Genomic DNA, 18,957 nt, shown 5'->3' with positions numbered 1-18,957 from the left:
GGGTAACCCTGGTTATACGTACGAACTGGGGGATGAGAGGCTGGAGAGCAGCACTGCAGAAAGAGATCGGGGGGTTTGTGTTGATGGCAAGTTGAGTATGAGTCAACAGCATGTCCTGGCAGTCAAAAGGGCCAACTGTGCCCTGGGGTGCACCACGCACAGCACAGCCGGCTGAGGGAGGTGATTGCCCCAGTCCACACTGCACTGGTGCGGCCCCACTTCCAGCACTGTGTGCAGTTTTGGGTGCCTCAATATAAAAAGCACATCAAACTATTAGAGTGTGTCCAGAGCAGGGTGACCAAGATGGTGAAAGGCCTTGAGGGAAAGATATAGGAGAAGCAGCTGAGGTCACTTAGTTTGTTCAGCTTGGAAAAGAGAAGAATGAGGGGTGACCCCTTCACAGTCTAAAACCTCCTCAAGGTGGGCAGTGGAGGGGGAGGTGCTGATCTCCTCTCCCTGGTGACCAGCAACAGGACACAAGAAAATGGGATAAAGCTATGTCAGGAGAAGTTCAGACTGGACATTAGGAAAAGGTTCTTCATCAAGAGGATGGCTGGTCACTGGAACAGGCTCCCCAGGGAACTGGTCACAGCACCAAGCCTGTCAGAGTTCAGAGAGTGCCAGGATGATACTCCTAGTCATATAGTTTAGTTTTAGGTAGCCCTGCGAGAAGCAGGGAGTTGGACCTGGTGATCCTGATGAGTCCCTTCCAACTATTATTCTACCCTATATTCTATGCTATTCTATTGCTGTACAATAATATAACTTTGATAGAAAGAAGCTTTACTTCAAATAATTGGATTGTGGGGTTGTTGGGATTTTTTTGGGGTGGGGGGGATAACATATTGGAGTTTTACTGTAATGGTGAGAAATAATCTACTACGTATTTGCTACTGCTCTAGAAAGCTTTCTAGATTAGTGAACATTTAAGTTACATTCCCCCTTACTCTTAATAAAGGAATACACATCATGTATGCACTGCAATATATAATATCCCTACCATAAAGAGAAAATCTGATAAAAGAGGAGAAGCTTTTATAATGAAATTATTTACAGGAATTGTTGCTCTTTTTTTCAGCACTGTGCTTAAAAGTACTTCAGTTAAGCTGTGGTAGCACAACTGGCCATTAGGTGTCATTGTTGCCAATATCTTTAACATTGATTCCTACAAATTTTCAAGTAATAGTTACTAAAATGTATTACTGCATATGAATGCTTGCAATATGATTTTCATAAAAGAACGAATATTAGTTATGTCCCAAAGATACAGAATGACATCTATATTTCAAGGGCCATATGATAATATAATTAATAAATTTATTGTAAGCCCAGCAGAATTTTTAAATTTAATTGAGCTTCTTGGCTATCTACTCAGTTAATCATTAAAAGAACAGTCTTTCAGAAGTCAAATACATAAAGTGAGTCTGAGATTTAGAGGCAAATACAATCAGAGATACCACACTTGCCATTATTCCTTTTTAATTCAAGCTGTTTTAATATCATCTCATTGAGGAAGTGGGAGAAAGGGGGGAATTTAAAGTAAGCCTATCTTACTGTCATTACTCACCAATTGTTTGAATAATAGCATTCTGGACAATTCTCTCATCACTCTCCTTGGAGTTTGTGCTGAAAGTGGCACTTCCTGATGAACTGCGCCTATCACCCAGCTCAAAGTCAACACTGATGCGCAAGTGCTTCAACAAGGTATTAAAAACCTCCAGAACAGTTGGGCCTGGAAACAACACATAACAATGATTGCACCTGTCAAGGGAACAATGCCTTAAGAAAATTATAACCAACGTTTTCAATCCCTTTTCAGGGGAAATCAAGCTGAAAAGAACAAGTGAAATCCACTGTTTGAAGGATGTGGCCTAGGGATAAACTTCTGAAGTATGCATACACCCTGCTATTTTAGAAGTTAATCTCAAATCAGGAAATGCAACCGGGTATATATGGGTAATCCATGACTATCAAGTTGTACATGGTCTGGCTTGGTTGGAGTTAACTTTCTTCCTAGCAGCCTGGGTGGTGCTGTGTTTTGGACCTGTGACTAAAATAGGATTAACACCACACCAGTGTTTTGGCTTTTGCTTAACAGAGCTAGCAAGTATCAAGGCTTTTTCTTTTTCCCACTCTGTCTCTACAGAGAGTAGGCTGGGGTGTGCAAGAAACTGTGAGGAGACACACCTTCTATCTACCTTCTCCCTGTTCTCTGGGAAAGGGGAATGAGCAAACGGCTGCTGGCCAGAGTCAACAAACAATGCAAGTTTTACACAGAAAATATGAATGGTTAATGAAACAATGGATTAAACCGCAGGTACCTGCACCTGAATTTCAGTTACTGCAAAATGTGCAACTATACATCTCTATACATTGGATCAAATAATGAGCTCTTTTCACAATAAAGTAAAAGACCTCACAAGTCTGTGTGTGCAAGTGGGTCTTGTAGGAAGAGAAAGGACAGGCTGAAGCTGATGAAGCAAAGCAATAATGCTTCAGCAGGAGACAAAAGAAAAACAGCACATGGGCATAAACATTTTTGTAACTACTCTTATTTCAATGAACTATGCTAACTTTATGACATAATGCACCTTCTTTCAGCTGCTTCACAGTTACTAAGGTAAAATTTCTCAAAGATCATTCTGCTCTTGACTCCTGTATTAACATTCATCTGACAGCAGCTGTATCACAAAGTGACAGCGCTCCTGACATTCTGTAGAGTCACACACAGTTCTCCCCAAGTCTGTGACTTCTTACCAAAAAGGAATTCCTGCCTTTCACAAGGGTAAAAAAATGTGAAGATGTATTTTTTATATAATGTGAAGGATTGTCAAATTACAAAGTAAGAACATTTAACTGTAAACCAAGTAAGACTTCAAAAATTTTATTGGCACAAGGAGAAAAAAATTAATAAATACAAAACCTTCTCAAAATACATACTTTAATTCAGTCTGAAAACAAAGCAAAAGTGAGCACCACCCCTAAAATCTATCCTTTCACCCAATGCCTTTAAACTTACCTATTGATCCTTTAGCTGCTATTGCAACTGCTTCCAAAAGAACCTGAATAATGCCAGCACGAACTCGTGGCGAGTCCCTTTTGCGAACATCAAGGTGTCCAAGGATTTCTTGTATTACATGATGGGAATATTGTGCCTATTAAAAAACAATCAAACAAACAGAAAGAAAAGCTTAATCTATGACTTTAATATGAATAAACTCATACACTGTTCAGCTATAGTCACGACCATCTTCCTATTCTGTAACATTCATACTCATAAATTTATCTAAGTTTCAATCAATCAATGATTAAATATGGATTAAAAAAACTACGACAGATGAAGCCACACAGGTCCATCTAGTCCAGTATACAAAAGCTTACCGTATTAAAATACCCAGAGCATCTGCAAGAACAGAGGAAGCGTGAAGTGGTACTTCCTTCAGCTAACTACAGTTCAAGGACTTCAGGCAGTCTTACAAAAAAGCACCATTGATACAAACGTCGAGAAAACTCAGATTTCTTCCACAAATGTGGAATTTTACGAGTTTATCTTCCAGGTGTCTGATCTTGATGCAATCCAAGAGTTGGACTTCGATCATGTTTACAACAGACAGTAGAGGTTGCCCACTAGTAGAAATCAATTAGCACAACACAGTTCCATGTGAAGTTGTTTTTTTGGTTGTAAAAGCAGTACTGTTGGATTGGCACAGATAAATGACCGACTTAAGGGAGATTTATTTATGAAACACAATGTCAAATAAATACGGCTATGCTGCTCCCTGTTCTGGAGCTTGCTGAAGGCCCCCCACATTATCTTCCATTGAGAATTCCTTAATTATCTTTTTTTCTTCTACAAGTGCACAGTAATTGAAAACAGATAAGGTAACTTCTGATCATAAATCATGATTAGGTTATGATTTGAAATTTAAAGAATAAGTCTAAGGAGTTATGACTAGAGGTAAGAATTTAAATGTGTCTTATATGCTCGAAACATGTATGTGAGAAAAAAAAACCCTGGAGCAAAGCCTACCTGGATGGAATACATGATGATTTTGAAGCAGGAAACAGCAAATTCATTGGGGTCCCATAGTCTATGATGGTCTAAATGTCTGTAACAAAAAATTAAGGGAACTGAAATAATGACATTCCACAGATATAATAAATGGCATCTTACAGTTTTCTCCAAATTCACCTCAAAGGGAATATTTCCTTACATAAAGTTTTCAAACAATGACTTATTAACTAGGTGAAAAAAATAGAATTTCAGAAAAAACATTTGTTTTCAAAGATTAGGATGTGATCACAAAACATTTGGCTTTAACAGAAATTCCTGATCTTCTAGTTTCAGGTATTTAAGGAACCTAGTTATACCAAGGATATACAGTTAAGAATATTCTGTTTCCATATAAAGTGCATGCATAAAAATGACTGTCACCTTACATGCTTATTTACATGAAAGAGACACACTGAAGGGGATGGTTATAATACCTTAACAAATGTCTACTCTAAGATAAATAATTTGTTTTGAATCAGGAGTTACAATATAATTATGGCTGAATGTTACTTCCAGAATAGAGTCTCTAAGAACGATTTTCATTTTCACAGTGGTTTCATGAATTATATATATGGAAAACAAGAGCTACTCTTTTTGCATGTACTCCTTTTTCACTCTGAAGCATTTCAACACTTCCTGCAAGAAATACCAAAACACAGTTAGAATGATAAATTCATTAGTTTCTCTTTAAACGGGATAGGAACCACCAATGAATAACTTTGTCAGTTTCAAGCAAAGACAAGAATTTCTGCTTAAGTACTATGATGAACTCTATGAATAGGGCATACATCAAATTTTCCAAAAAGGAGTTCTGAGTACCTGGAAAAGCAGGACAAAAATAAATTCATTTTTAAATCTAGAAGACTGATAAAAGTAATTTTGAATGCCTTTTCATTAGAATGATTTAGGTTAAAAATACTACCAACAAACTCAGCAAAACCAAGCCCATCCACAAACAACAAAAATTTTCCCCAAATCAACAAGACTTTCTTACAGAAACTAAATTTAGGTAGAGTTTCTAAATAGATATCTCAGCTACAGAATCAGTATTGGTCTGCCCTTTCCCAAAGAATGTAGTAAACGTATAAAGATGCTTCAAATAACAAACTTGAAAGCACGCAGGCAAAAGATGTCAGTATTCTGAACACAGGAGGGCTGACTGGATGCTTTAAACTAACTGCCTAGAATCTGGAGGTCTCATTTAACTCACTGACCAGCTGCTACCAAGCCCAGTGACCTAACTGAGTAGACAGGTCTCCTTCAAGGTTGATTAAACCCACTGGCATAAAGCTACTCTCTCTCATGCCCTAAATTTATCTTGCAGTCTATCACAGAGTTTAAAAAAAAAACGTACTGCCATTTTGACACATTACATACCTTTAATAGAAATCCCTACAGGAAAGAACTCCAACACTTTTAGAGGTGTTTGTCTGCCAAGATAACAAGCATATCTGCATTACTAAATATTAAACTGGACTATGTGCTGGGGATAGCTGCCTTTCTCGTGCACATTCCAAACACGCAGGTAAATCTAAACCTGCCTTGGGGTAGAAAGACAAACGAAATTACCTCTTTAAATCCTTCAAGGTTTAGCAGCTCATAATATATTTATTCATGCCATCTTTCTCCCTAATATCACTCCAGTACAGTCCATCAAATACAAAATCATACTCTCCCCTATATTCCCCTGATTGGAAGTGATCCTTTAATCTTTCAGGGCAGCATGCATTCTCTGTTACCTTTGACACTTCCTCTTTACCTGTCCCAAAGATTCATTTAGGCAGATTATGGTCAACTACATCTTATATGAAGGTTTTTTTTTAAAAAAACCCTTCCTCTCAAAACAAGACATATAGTTTTCGTTTTTCCAGAAAAGCAAAGTATTATCTGCTTCAGGTAGCTGAACTGATGGGAAGGCAGCAGGGGGAAGATAACAGCCTAGGTTAATGTTTTGTGCAACAGTTCAATGGGCGGCATACTTCCTCCTGAGAAAAGGAGTATTAGATTACTATAGGTGATCTATTCTACACCTCATAATGCAGGCAGTGTATTCAATGTAGTTTTGTTTTTGTAGAAGATAGTAAATGGTATTTTCAACATGGTGCACTTTAGTTAAAATTAAGTCACATCTTGCCTATTTTTTTTATCCAATTACATTTCTTTTAATAAAGAATATCTAAATGAGACTGCAAACATTTTAATGCCCAATTTGCCTTCCATTGACATCTGCTGCATATATGTAGCAAATGAACACAGTCAGGTTTCTCAAATTAAAAGGAACAGCAGAACCAATGGTGCAAACTACTACTTTATGGAGTGAGAGCCACTAACAGTCCCAGAGTTCACACATGTTGTCACACATGCAAGCAATCCTTACAGTATAACATGATAAATTGATTCTGATGATTAGAAAGCAAAACTGAGACATGTATGGGAATATATAATCTTCTCAAGCATCATGTTTGCTGAAAGAATATTAAACACTAGTCTGTTGATATTCAAAACCCTTGCACAGATGATGCGATAATTCACAAGAATGGAAATACAGTGAGATGAATAGGGTGTAACTTATTATACTTGGGAAGTTGCTTATGTTCACTAGATTTCTGTATCCCTCTGGATCTGCCTGATCTAGTCACCATTGCAAATTCAGACTAAGTAAGTCTAAATAGCTTGTGACTGATGACACAAAATACAAAATTCTTCCATATCACAGTAATATAAAATTTTGGACTTTCATTAAGCAGTTTGCCAGATTGATCTGACAGATTTAATTAAGAAATAAGAATATGAGTTTCTAGCTACTACTTGGAGACCCTTATAACCAGGGAGATTTCTTGCCGAAGGCAAGAATTAAGGTCAATCTAAATCCAAACCAGGAGACTGACTTCAGGTTTCAATTATCTTCGTTATATTTAAATCCCTCAATTGTTGAATGTACTCAGCTTACGTGAAGCACATTCACTCCGTTTTGTTGACTGGTATTCCAGTGCCACATAAAGCAAGCCTTCAAGTGGGGAACTGAACCTGCATCTACACTGTTAGCACTGTCATAAGTGGCCTTATCTTTATTTCCAGAGCTTTCTTAAACGCTGGGAAATTATTGAAAACTGTTAGGAAAAAGTGATTTCTAATCAAGTATACAAAAACGAAGTCAGCTTTTTCATACACTCATAGATAGAATGGTTTGGGTTGGAAGGAACCTTAAAGATCATCCAATTCCAACCCCCCCGCCATGGGCATGGACACCTTCTACTAGACCAGGTTGCTCAAAGCCCCGTCCAACCTGGCCTTGAACACTGCCAGGGAGGGGGCAGCCACAACATCTCTGGGCAACCTGTGCCAGTGCTTCACCACCCTCACAGTGAAGAATTTCCTTATCTCTAATTCAAATCTACCCTTTTTCAGTTTAAAACCATTATCCCTTGTCTTACAGCTACACTCCTTGATAAAGAGTCCTCCCTGTCTTTCCTGTACACCCTCTTTAAAAACTGGAAGGAAAAATAAGATAAATTAAATTTAAATTTTCAATCAGATAAAGTGCAGAGGACTCACTATCTCAAACTTCTATTCTACCAGTTCTGCTCAGTCACAAAGTGAAGCTGATTAGATAGAACACTCCTTTTCTGTTTAGGAAAAGAAGCTTGGTAATTGCATTTTCTACATCTGTTGTTCTTCAAAAATACTAAACCTTTACAGCAGTTATTTATAAAAAGGTAAATTTATTTGGCAATTCTTCCTCAAAATGGAACACAAAAATGGTGACCACAAAGACTCTTTATTCATCGAAGAGATAATATATTGTGGGTCATTATCTACTGATTTCAGAACACAAATGCAGCATACGGCATATAGAGGTGCACGAAGACTCAAGTCGATCCTAAGGATCATAGCAAGTAAGAAATTAAGATGGAAATAACATCCTGAATAACACTCAGCTTTGGATCTGCCACAGGAAGTGTCAGTATGACACCTTCTGAATTCCCAAACCATGTACTAAGTCTAATCTAGGGAATCAGAAATAATAAGTGGGAAACCTCCATGATTCTGAAATGATTCAGAAGACTGAAGTAACTGCACATGCTGATAAAGTTTTGAAATAAGCCCATAAAAGGAACTTTAAAGTGGTAAGAAAGCAGCTGCAATATAGTTCCAAATAGTCCATCCAGACAATTTAGTACCTAAATGTTCAGTCTAGTGGCAGGTATTTTGGAGGAACGCAAATTTTAAATGTAGTAAAGGATGAAAATATTTTAGTAAAACACTCAATTTTGCAAGTTTAATTCCTATCAGATTGGTATAACAGGTACACATGGAAAGTAAGATAATAGCACAGTTATTTGCATTTAATGCTTCTTGGTGAAAAACAAAGGGCTACAAAAGTTTTCTACCCTCAATATCTACCCTATCTTCTTTCTGCATTTTTGTTCTTATCAGTAGTAACTTGAAAATGGCTTTCAGTATCTCAGCTGAAAGTCTTTCAGTGTATGAATGGAGTACTTAGTCTCTGTGGGAAGAACTAGGCCATCTAAGACTAGATATTCCTGTAACAGGTAGGTATTCTGAAAATCTACAACAAGGAGCAAGCAGGTCTCCTCATCACCAGGAAAGGTCAGGGTTTGAATGTAAGTATCACCAAGCCTAGAGCTTCTTGCAAAGATTTCTCCTGAGAACATACCTACTTTGTAGACACTTGCAGAGGTGAAAGAAGCAGATTTAAGGTCTAAATGCTTGCAGCTTTTTTTCCCATCATATTTTTTAAGGAAGCAAGCAGGGCAGTGCAGAGAACTGAAAAACACTGGACCTGAGAGTTAATACATCAGCTATAATTCATACTGTGTGCATTTGTGCATAACGTGCATACTGTGTGCATAACTGCCATTCACTACAAAATGAGCTGTAAAGATATTCCTCACAGAATATTAAAGTAGGTCTTGGAGGAAAACTGCAAGAAAGTAGAAATCTTAACTTTACGTATTAATCTGGACAAAGTATTCCTTTGTGCTACTTGTATTTTACTTGGCTTGTCTCTTCACGGATTGCAAGAGTCATCTATGGGATGTGAAGATCGACAGACAACACAAAGGGGTGAGATTAAAAGAGAGACAGTTTTTTTTAAGAAACATGAATAGAATCCTTTGGGTTAAAAAGGAAGAAGGAATTTAATACAACATACTTAGAGGACAAAATAAATAATAAAAAAAAAATCTCTTAAGACCTTCCCAAGTTTTCAACTTACGCAAAAACTGGTCTGACAGCGTTATTCATATTTCCATAGGTTGCTCGTCCTAGTAGTTCCCTGAAACAATTTTCAGCCAGCAGAGCAGGATTTTCCTCTTTCTCTCCTCCTGTAGGAGAGGATGGAGGGCCTATTCTGCTGAAATAAAGACAAAAATACGTTAATTTTACTACTGATTAATATTCATCTTCCTTATCGTACCCACCCTTCTTCTACAACATTCATGAGTCACACTCTTGATCTAGGCAAGAACTCTATCTCCAATATGCATCAAACCAGAATTCTGAAAAAACATTTAATTCTAGGGCAGAACTATAGATCATCATGTTTTCATCTAGTACTGACCACTGTATTACCAAATATGTATACAACAAACCCAGTATTGATTTAACTTGTTACCCACTGCATTTTGACAAACTATCACCCATTGCTAACAATGAATGAAGGCTATGAAACCATGCAAAAAGTTAATCTTAGTCATTTTGTTCAGACTAATGATCTCATTCACCTGCCCACTACTGAATCCACACCGTGTGGGCGGGTGTTAAATAAAACTGCACTACTTCTGTGGAAACAGATGGCTTGTGAGTTGGAAGAAAGTCTGAATGAACTCATTAGGAACATTATCACCCACACAGTTACCTCTAGCTAGATAGAGTACAGGTTAGTCACCTTCTAACTCCCAATGTTATGTCTCCCCAAATTACTATGGAGAGGACTGTGCAGGCTATCCATGCCCAGGCGCTGTCAGGGGCTGGGGGCAGCCTCTGCGGGGAGAGGTCCCAGGCGGCTCCAGCGGCCCCAGCCAGGACACAGCTGAGCCCCTCAGCCGAGCTGGGGGCGCCCGGGGGAAACCAGGTTGGAGCAAGGGCCAAAGGCGGCCCAGGCAGAGGAGGGGGAAGCCGAGGAGGGAGCAGCAGCAGAGGGACCCCGAGGCCGGAGGAGGAGGAGGGCAGGAGGTGCTGCAGGCCCGGCGCAGGGATCCCCTGCAGCCCTGGAGAGACCCCGCGGGAGCAGAGACCCCCCCTGCAGCCCGGGGAGGGCCCCACGCCGCAGCGGGGGGATATTTCCTGCAGGAGCTGCGGCCGTGGAGAGCCCCGGCGGGAGCAGGTTGTCCCTGCAGGACTGCAGCCCGGGGAAGGGCCCGCGCTGGAGCAGGGACACGGGGCAGGAGGGAGGAGCGGCCCAGAGGGCTGCCAGGGACCCACCGCCACCCCCAGCCCCAGCCCCTGCGCCCTCGGCAGGGGAGAGGAGTCGGCAGGGAAGGGGGGAAGGCGGGACTGGGGAAAAGTTGGAGGAGGGGGAAGGTATTCTGGTTTTTGTCTTTCTTTCTCACTACCCAAATCTATTTTGATTGTCAATAAAATAACTCAAATTATGCCCAAGTAAGGTCTGTGTTCCTGTGGCAGTAACTGTTGAGTGACCTCCCTTGTCTTTACCTCAGCCCATGAGCTGTTTCATCCCATTTTCCTTCCCATCCCTTTGAAGGGCAGGGGTAGAGTGAAAGAACAGCTGGTCTGTACTTTGGCTTTTAGCCAGGGCTAACCCACCACAAGGACTGAAAAGCCTAATATCTGTCTGCATCAGTGCACAAAACCCTCTAGTTTTTAACCTTATTAAAACATAATACTTTGTTCAAGTTGTTTCTCGCATTTTAGTATCGTGTGATACTGTTGGGCAACTAGACTCCCGTATTTATCACATAGTATGTTACTACTAACTTAGAGGTGGGGGGGAAATAACCCAACAAAACCAAACACCCTTCACATTTGGAAACATTTGTAAGACACAGATATTGATGCTATGTCCCTCATACTATATTTATAAAGATGGCACTTGTTGAAGGAGGATTCTTCTTGCTCTAAAAGCATTACTATGAAAAAGAAACACAGCAGTTGATTCCTTCAGTCAGAAAATAGTAACGGAAAAATACAGTCAAATTTTGCATCAGATAAATGCACTATAAAGAGTGTTAAACTGTGTAGGTTTTACTGAGAAATTTGTCCTTTAACAAGATTACAGTTATTTCAATCACAGAAATGAAAGGCATGCCTTTTGTAAAGAACAATAAAATATGACACAATGGGAAGGAGGGGCAGGGTAAGAACTTCTAATCACCACAGCTACTATTTCTTAAGGTGCTAAAATACTCCAATGAATGACTTAAACTGAAATAAAAATTATTTTAAATTAATAAGGAATTAAAATCAGCATTTAAATATCAACTTCCTTGCATATGGAAATTTCCACTTATGAGTTAAAGAAACCTTGCAGTGCAAAGCACAAATTTCATGTTTTATACTAATGACAGCAGCAATGACCAAACTTTTGTAAAGTTCAAATACTGTAATTTTCAATTACTTCTTTTCTCTCTGTGACTGGGAATTAGACTTTTTAAAATCAATATGGTATTAAAAAGAGGAAAAGCACCAAAGTAAAGACTGAATCCAGACACAAGAGAAGCAGAACTACAGAAACTCCAGACTATTTAGGACAAACTAAAACCTGCTGAAGCCTGATGTCTACTACTGAGTTTTGAAGGGAATAGCCTGTCTCCTCACCTTGGAATAGCTAAAATCAGTAGCTACACTGTAAACATCAAAAGGCAGAGCCTTTCCAGAAGAGTTTCCAGTTTCATACCTCTCATTTGATGCAGGCCTTGGCAATGTTTTTTGATTAATTTTTTGGGTCATGTGTTGGTTTTGTTTTGTTTTCTTTTCCTTTGCCCAGTCACCTTCTTTTCAGAACACAGACAGCTGAATTAGTAGAGCAAATTAAATGCTATTGAAATGTATTTCTGAATTTAAGTGCTTCCCACATCGTACTGTTAATAATATTTCATTCAAATTGAGCAGCTGAGAGGTGGGAGATTGAGGAAGAACAAAAGAAAACGGTTCTCCCTCAGGTACTTACATTACTTATCAAGAAGTACTTTACCTACAGGAAGCAAGTATTTTTTTGCACAAAACAAATGACAGAAACTTAAGTGAGGGTTCATTCACCTACATGAAAATTATGTATCTATGCATTAGAAGATTTATTTTAGACTGAAGAAATCAATACACCGAAACCTTAAAGATACTTTCAGTTCTGCAGTGAAGTTTGTGCATTAAATTTTTAAGTGTTTACTAAGAGCATCAGCTTTGATTAATGTTCACCCTTCAGCATCATAAAAACATAGCTTTAGAGCATTATAAAAAGTCAAATACTGAAATGCCACTATTCAAATAAACAGATTAACATCATAGTTTGTAAGATCTTTTGCTATCAGAAGATATCACAAGATCTTACAGTGTTTCAAGACTGCTGCAATCTAAAAGTTACAATCTAAAACCCCTGTTTGTCTGGTAACATCACTGTTTCAGAAATTACCATAGCACTGCTAGCTCATCAGATTATAATAATAAACAAGCCCCAGGCACCCTGTTAGATAAGTAAGGACAAATAGTTTTACAAATGCACAATGATTAGAATTTTAAAAGGCATGACAATTCGTATATAATCCACCACAAGTGAATACACTAAACTTCAGCTTTATCCAACTGCTGTGTCCCTCAAGCTTCCTTGTTTTTTTCCCTATACTGCTTAGACTCGTATCTAGACAGGTGAACATCCTTCTCAGTTCAGAGGAGGTACAAACAGCAATGCAGGACAGTCGTTCCCACTGTTTTTTGACACAGATTCTCTAGACCGAAGCAGCATTACAAGGGTGGGTGGTTGGGTGGGGAAAAGGAAAGGCTGCAGAACACACAGAGCTAATCTATCTAGAAGAATTCTAGTTAAAATACAGTAAAAACAAGTTATCTTTTAAGTGTTTGTATATACATCTGCAGAACGTGAGTTCTCAGCATTACCTGGGGTCTTATTTAAGAATAGGTTAAAGGAAGAAATTGCAATCCTGTCTTCCTAGTCTAAAACATACTGCATCACAACATTCAAAATTATCTTCTGTTGTCTGTAGGAATCTAATTTTTATTTTGAACTTTTAAGAGCACCTACATTAAGCATTTCTTGCTAAGTCTTGCTTAGAATTATCAGATGAAAGACAATGAATATAAAAGTACTTTTCTAACTTTTTAGTTTTGAAGGAAAGCTTTGTACAGCCTCTCCAAATTTCTAAATTCAAATGAGCAACTCATACACATTTTGTTTCACTGACTTGATTTTTAAACCAAGATCAGAAAACCTCTGACAAATCCAACTGCAACACTTGAAAAAAAATTACTATTGCTCCTTTGTATCCAGACTTTCTGTACTACCACAAGTCCAGGGGAGTGAAACATGAAATGCATTTTGCAATGAAATGGGCCAGAACTACTTCCTTTAACTGTTCTACCAGCTTTCTTGTGGGTAATCTTTATCAGAAAAGGTGGCAACAAGGAACTGGAAGCAGGGACGTTTTGAAGTACAGCAGTTTTCATAGCAAACATCAAATCACAGGCTTAAACTGGCTTAGAGCAATTTATCATCTCAAGCATGAGACTTTTTTAATACCACAAAACCAGGATTGGCCAAAAAATATGATGCGACATGTGAACTAAGACTTAACCACTACTTTTGAGCTAAGTAGCTACAGGAGTATTTGACTGATTCATTCAGCCTGAGAAAGAAAAACTTTCTAATCTACCCCTAAACCAAAATTTATGTGAATATTATACATATATTAGAAGGAACTGAAGTCTATAAGTACTAGCATGTCCTTAAGCCTTAAATAAGGCCGGTGAAGCTCCAAAAAGTGTCTCATCTGACATGTACCTAGAAGAATCTTGAATTAAGATATTAAGGTTCCACAATTAAAATTACACTGATCTTTAAGGTAAGCTTTACCTATGTGTACTTCAGCTTTAACCAAAAATGGTTATTTTCTGTGGACTTAAGTTGGGAGTGTTTTCTGGAATTTCTGCTCTTCTCAAAATAATGATTTGATTCCATCTGTCAGAACAATATGTTTTTTACTCCTACTCTTCAGGATGCCTCTGTTTGTGCTCCACAAATATGAAGTCACATATAAAACAAGATAAGAAATTTTCTGTAATATCATTTAAGGCCAGCAGATCAACAAATTATAAATATTGTTTTCAGCTTTTCTGTCATATGCACACCATACAAGGCCCCTACTTGCCACTTGGAAAATCATTAGTCTTTTTTTTGTGTTGAATGTGCATTATAGAAAAAGTTTCAAGCAGCTAGTTCAGACATTTAATTAACAGTTCTTTTTTGACAGAGTTGTTTTTCTACCACCACTACTGCATTGCTCAACAAATTATAAAAATTAGTCCTGCAGATCTGCTTTAAGTAGTTGATCCAAATCCTATTTCAGACAGTTTTTCCATCAGTACTTAGTTTAACTTTGCTATACAAAGGGAAGTGCACGCTTGAGGGCACTGGCTCACCTGCATCTAGAAGCCCTGTAAGAGCAAGCAAAGGCTAATTAGGCTCTCCTTGTTCAAACAGCAGTTTCAGAAACCTTTGTCTCTTTATTGAGATCACTCTTCAGATATAAAATCCAAGTGGATATTTCTGTACATAGCATGTGGGCTCTCAGATATATGCAGAAAATAGATAAGGCACAGACAGATAAACAACTATTTAGTCATTTAGTCTGAAAATTTGCTTTAGAGAAGAGACAGATACTGACAGAAATAAGAAAAATAAGGCTGAGGAATGGAAAAAAAAACCACCAAAACCCAACAAACAAAAAAAGAAACCTGACAGATTTAGCAAGGTGAGTATCACGTGAAAGGATAAAAAACATGTTGTCACATGAAGGTTGCTAAGCCTACTTACCAAGAAAGTTTTGAAGCAGCTAGGGTTGAACATGAAACAAAAACTGCGCAAACAAGCTTAAATGAAGTTTGCTTTATGGAAATTTTCCAGTGTTAGTAATACTTTATACACCTACATAGTGTTTAGCCACAAATACACACATAGACCAAAAAAAAGTGACTTTTCAATTGTAAGATGACTAGCATACCCTCAACAGCAATCACCACAGAGATCTTTTCTGAAGGCATACCTGGCAGGTAATATGCCTAGGAGCCACTGAAAACCAAAAAAAACAACTCAGAAGAGAATTGTATCTACATAGAAATAAATTTTAAATCCTCACTTTAAGTACCATTGCAGACAGGACAGAGAATTGTTACTAATGGCTAAATGGGCATTAAACTCTCAAATTTTAATAACTAGCAAAACCATCTGAGTTGCCTAAAAGCCTGTGCTTACTAATCCCTCTATCTGACATTACAAAACACAAGAGTTTACCGTTTTTAAGAAGTCTAAACCTTGTTACACAATTTCTGGAGCAATTTTTAGGCCAAAAGAACCTAGAACAAGTGAAATGAAAGCAGTTGAAAAAACTGTTAAGACAAGAAACATTAAGTGCAGTTAAGCAGTATAGCAGTCTGCTATCAGTTTCAAGGAGACTTAGCTAGTAAACATCAGTACTTATTTCCACTAAAAAGAAAAGGAAAAGCTATCCATCATAAAAACTAAGAATAAAGATTGCTCAAAAAAATGCCAGTGACCAAGAATAAGAATACCTGTCGATGTCTTCTATTTTCTGCATATTAAACAGCAATGATGGTACTATCTTGTCCATGTGCTGAGGTTCCCAGATAGTTGCTCGAAGTTCATCATTAACTGTTTTTCGAACCACTCCCTGAATGCCCCTGATTCCAGCAATTCGGATCCTAAGGAAGGGAAAAAGGAATTACTGAAAAGGAAAACCACAGCTCCTCATAGTATGGCTGTTTACCTATTAGGCAGTAGTAATCATGTAGTATGGGAAATTTGCCCAATTCATTAAGGTTGCCCATACTGCCTTTAAACACCTTTATAGCCCATAATGAAGCTGCCAAAACATCTGAACAGAAGATGATCTGTAAGGATAATGCTGACACTGATCACTGAATACTCAAAACTGTGTATAACACCTCCAAAATAAAGTCACATGGGTAAAAACCCACCAACTGTAGACAATTTACTACCCATCCGTTGAAACTGTGTGCAATCTCAACCCATTCCAGTGCTGAAGAAAAATATTGTGAAATTATCACAGCAAAGCTGAAGCAATAGCTGACAGAGCCATGTGATCATGTCCTTAAAAGTTGTAATTAAGGCTGTGGATTAGTCATAACAGATCTTTAAAGATTTGTGCAAGATTCACAACATGGTAGAGCAAAGGATAATTCTATCAACTTAAGCCTGACGCACTAAAAGCGTTTGAACCAAACAGAATTAATCAACAAAAAAACAATAAAAATTAAAAAATAATACAAGTTCAAAAAAAATACTTAGTCTAGTTGTTAGCAATTTTGTTTTGCTGAACAGAAATAGTTTGCAGGAGAATCTGTTCAATTAAATGAATGGCAAAATATTCTTTTATGAAGTAAGCAAATTAGTCATTATAACAAGTGGTAGTAATAGAATTTTACTTACTGAAAACAAGTAGATGAAAGGGTGATACAGCAATCAGAGGAAATAAGCATGAGCTTTGCTAAAATTTGCTATTATTTCTATTAAAATTCCTCCCTCTCTTTTTAAAATCTTAATTTCAGAATGGACAACACATAACTAGTCTTTGTTCAGCCAAATCTGATGCATTAAAATATTTGCTAGATGAACTACAGAGGCAACCAAACTCTATAATTCATATTTTTGTTTAGATTTCCATTTGTAAATATTTAAATCTGTAGTCCCCTGTGTGTCAGCCGTTTCTGAACAAAGCCATGTGCATTCAGTATGGATCCGATATCATTCTAGATCTTTCAAGACAGTTCTAATAGGGTTACATACAAAACAAGGAAGAAGAGGGATGCACAAACAGTTAAAAAAGCACTTTCTATTGCTGTAGTACATGTATAGTGCAGTATCTAATATTAAATTTTCAATATTAAGGTTTTAAGACTGACATTTAAGAGACAGAACTTCTAAAAATTCCATCACTGAAACTTCTTTTTATGTTCTTAAGGTAATCAAGTTTTGCTGATACTGGGGCTTTAGATACATTAAATACTAGCACTAACCTCCCCTGCTGAAAGGAAAATTTCACCAGGTGGTATTCAGTTTCAGACTCAAAATCCTATACTACCTGCCTATGTTTGTAGATGATGTTCAAGCTCCCATTCAAGCCAGTCAGTTCAGTGGAACCTCAAGCTATGCAGGTAAACAGTGACTCCAGATGTCTTTTTTAGGATGAGATGAATTACCCCCTAGCTCCATCAATGGTATCGGCTACCTGTGATACCTGCATTTCAATCTGTCATCTCTAGTCATAGCTCATCTGTTTTGTTCAATTTCCTCAATACCTACAGCAAATCTGGTATGACAACTCCAAGAACGATTGATGTCCATAAAGATCTATTTTAAAAGAGATACATTCAAACTGTCTAGGTTGATGTGGAAAAAGTCATATCGCTATAAATTTCATTAATCTGCATTAAAAAAAAAAAAAATCATCGATTCACAGGGGGAAAAATGGCCACACTTGTGTATTGGAATGCCACAAGCACTGATTTCATGTTCTTACTATTGTACAGGAGGTAGAAAAATGGGGCTTGAAGTACTGAGGAAGGTGCAGTAGCAAATTTCACCACACAGAGGAAATGTTTCATTTTTCTAAAGATGACTCAGATAGGTATTAAAGTGGAATTATATTTAAATCAAGATCATGTACATTCTTATGTCACTAGGATGAAATTCCTCCCTGTCTAAGGGTACATCAGCATTGCAGGCTGAAGCGCAGGTTAACAGTGCAGGCTGATAGTTTGAAGAGCAAAAGATTAGCACAGTTCTCTTACAGCAACCACAGCTTTAAGGTATTTTACTTTGGGGTATCCTTATGAGTGGTAGATCATACTTGATAGATTAATCAGGGATGACTAGTCTCTTAATTCATTCCATGTTCTAGTTCATTACTATTATTACCTCTCATTTGCACAGGGCAATGAAGGTGAAAGTAGTACTTAAAATCCTAAGATGAGCTTCATGTCCTAACCTCTTAGGAAATGTTTTTTGGTAAGTAATTTAACTTTTCTGGTTTAGTTTCGCTAAGCCTAAAAAGGCAAAATCCCATTAAAACATTTATGAATACTATTTGCAAACATCAGTTTCAGATAAATATACTGTACCTGACCAAAGCCTAAGTTAAGAGGTAGCTGAATAACACACTGGCTTCACTAGTGACACCTGCTTAAGACGTTTCCATCCCCGTTTCCCATTGGTCCCTGAGTACAATTCACTTCTTCCCCCGAAAAATTCACAAGGTCATCCTGTAAAACCACTCACTGGAATAACCTTCCTAAAGAGAAGGGGGTGGGTAGAGGAGAAAAAGTACAGGAGAAGCAGGCAGATTTAATCCTAACCCTTTTAGAGACAACGCTTATAGTAGAACCCTACACACAGCAACAGGGCAACAAGTAAGATGGCAGCAAATTAAAAAAAAAAAAGGAGCAATGAACAAGTAGACTAAAGGGGGAATGATTTTTTTGTTTTGTTTTTGTTTCTTTTTCTCATAAGTGAGGTAGACAGTATTCATTCTTTTTGAAAATACAATCCACAGATTTCTGAAACTGCAAACTTTAAGAAAAATTCTTATGTATTACAGCTAACATAACAACAGTACATCCAAAGAGTTGAATAAATGTTCATCCCATGGATTTTT

The 18,957-nt window shown here is 37.7% G+C and overlaps 1 protein-coding gene and 1 long non-coding RNA gene across 11 annotated transcripts in view; both read right to left on the bottom strand.

The window, feature by feature from the left end:
- The window catches only part of LOC113476391, a 795,003-nt gene that overhangs the window by 343,776 nt on the left and 432,270 nt on the right, over positions 1 to 18,957 (bottom strand). The gene's annotated exons all lie outside the window — the stretch shown is intronic.
- The window catches only part of EFR3A (EFR3 homolog A), a 95,441-nt gene that overhangs the window by 32,703 nt on the left and 43,781 nt on the right, over positions 1 to 18,957 (bottom strand). For 8 of the 10 annotated variants that reach the window (XM_026841904.1, XM_026841901.1, XM_026841902.1 and 5 more), the window contains 5 exons: positions 15,836 to 15,985; positions 9,294 to 9,431; positions 4,031 to 4,109; positions 3,020 to 3,155; positions 1,568 to 1,732 (listed from right to left, as the gene is read on the bottom strand). In XM_026841904.1, the coding sequence (XP_026697705.1) occupies positions 1,568 to 1,732; positions 3,020 to 3,155; positions 4,031 to 4,109; positions 9,294 to 9,431; positions 15,836 to 15,985 (668 nt within the window). The remainder of the gene's footprint in view (positions 1 to 1,567; positions 1,733 to 3,019; positions 3,156 to 4,030; positions 4,110 to 9,293; positions 9,432 to 15,835; positions 15,986 to 18,957) is intronic. The other 2 variants (XM_026841903.1, XM_026841896.1) reach the window with 1 other exon arrangement.

Source organism: Athene cunicularia (genome assembly GCF_003259725.1).
Source record: "Athene cunicularia isolate RWA chromosome 2 unlocalized genomic scaffold, athCun1 chr2_part1, whole genome shotgun sequence".
Classification (NCBI taxonomy): Eukaryota; Metazoa; Chordata; class Aves; order Strigiformes; family Strigidae; genus Athene; species Athene cunicularia.
This window is presented reverse-complemented; position numbering and strand designations above follow the sequence as displayed.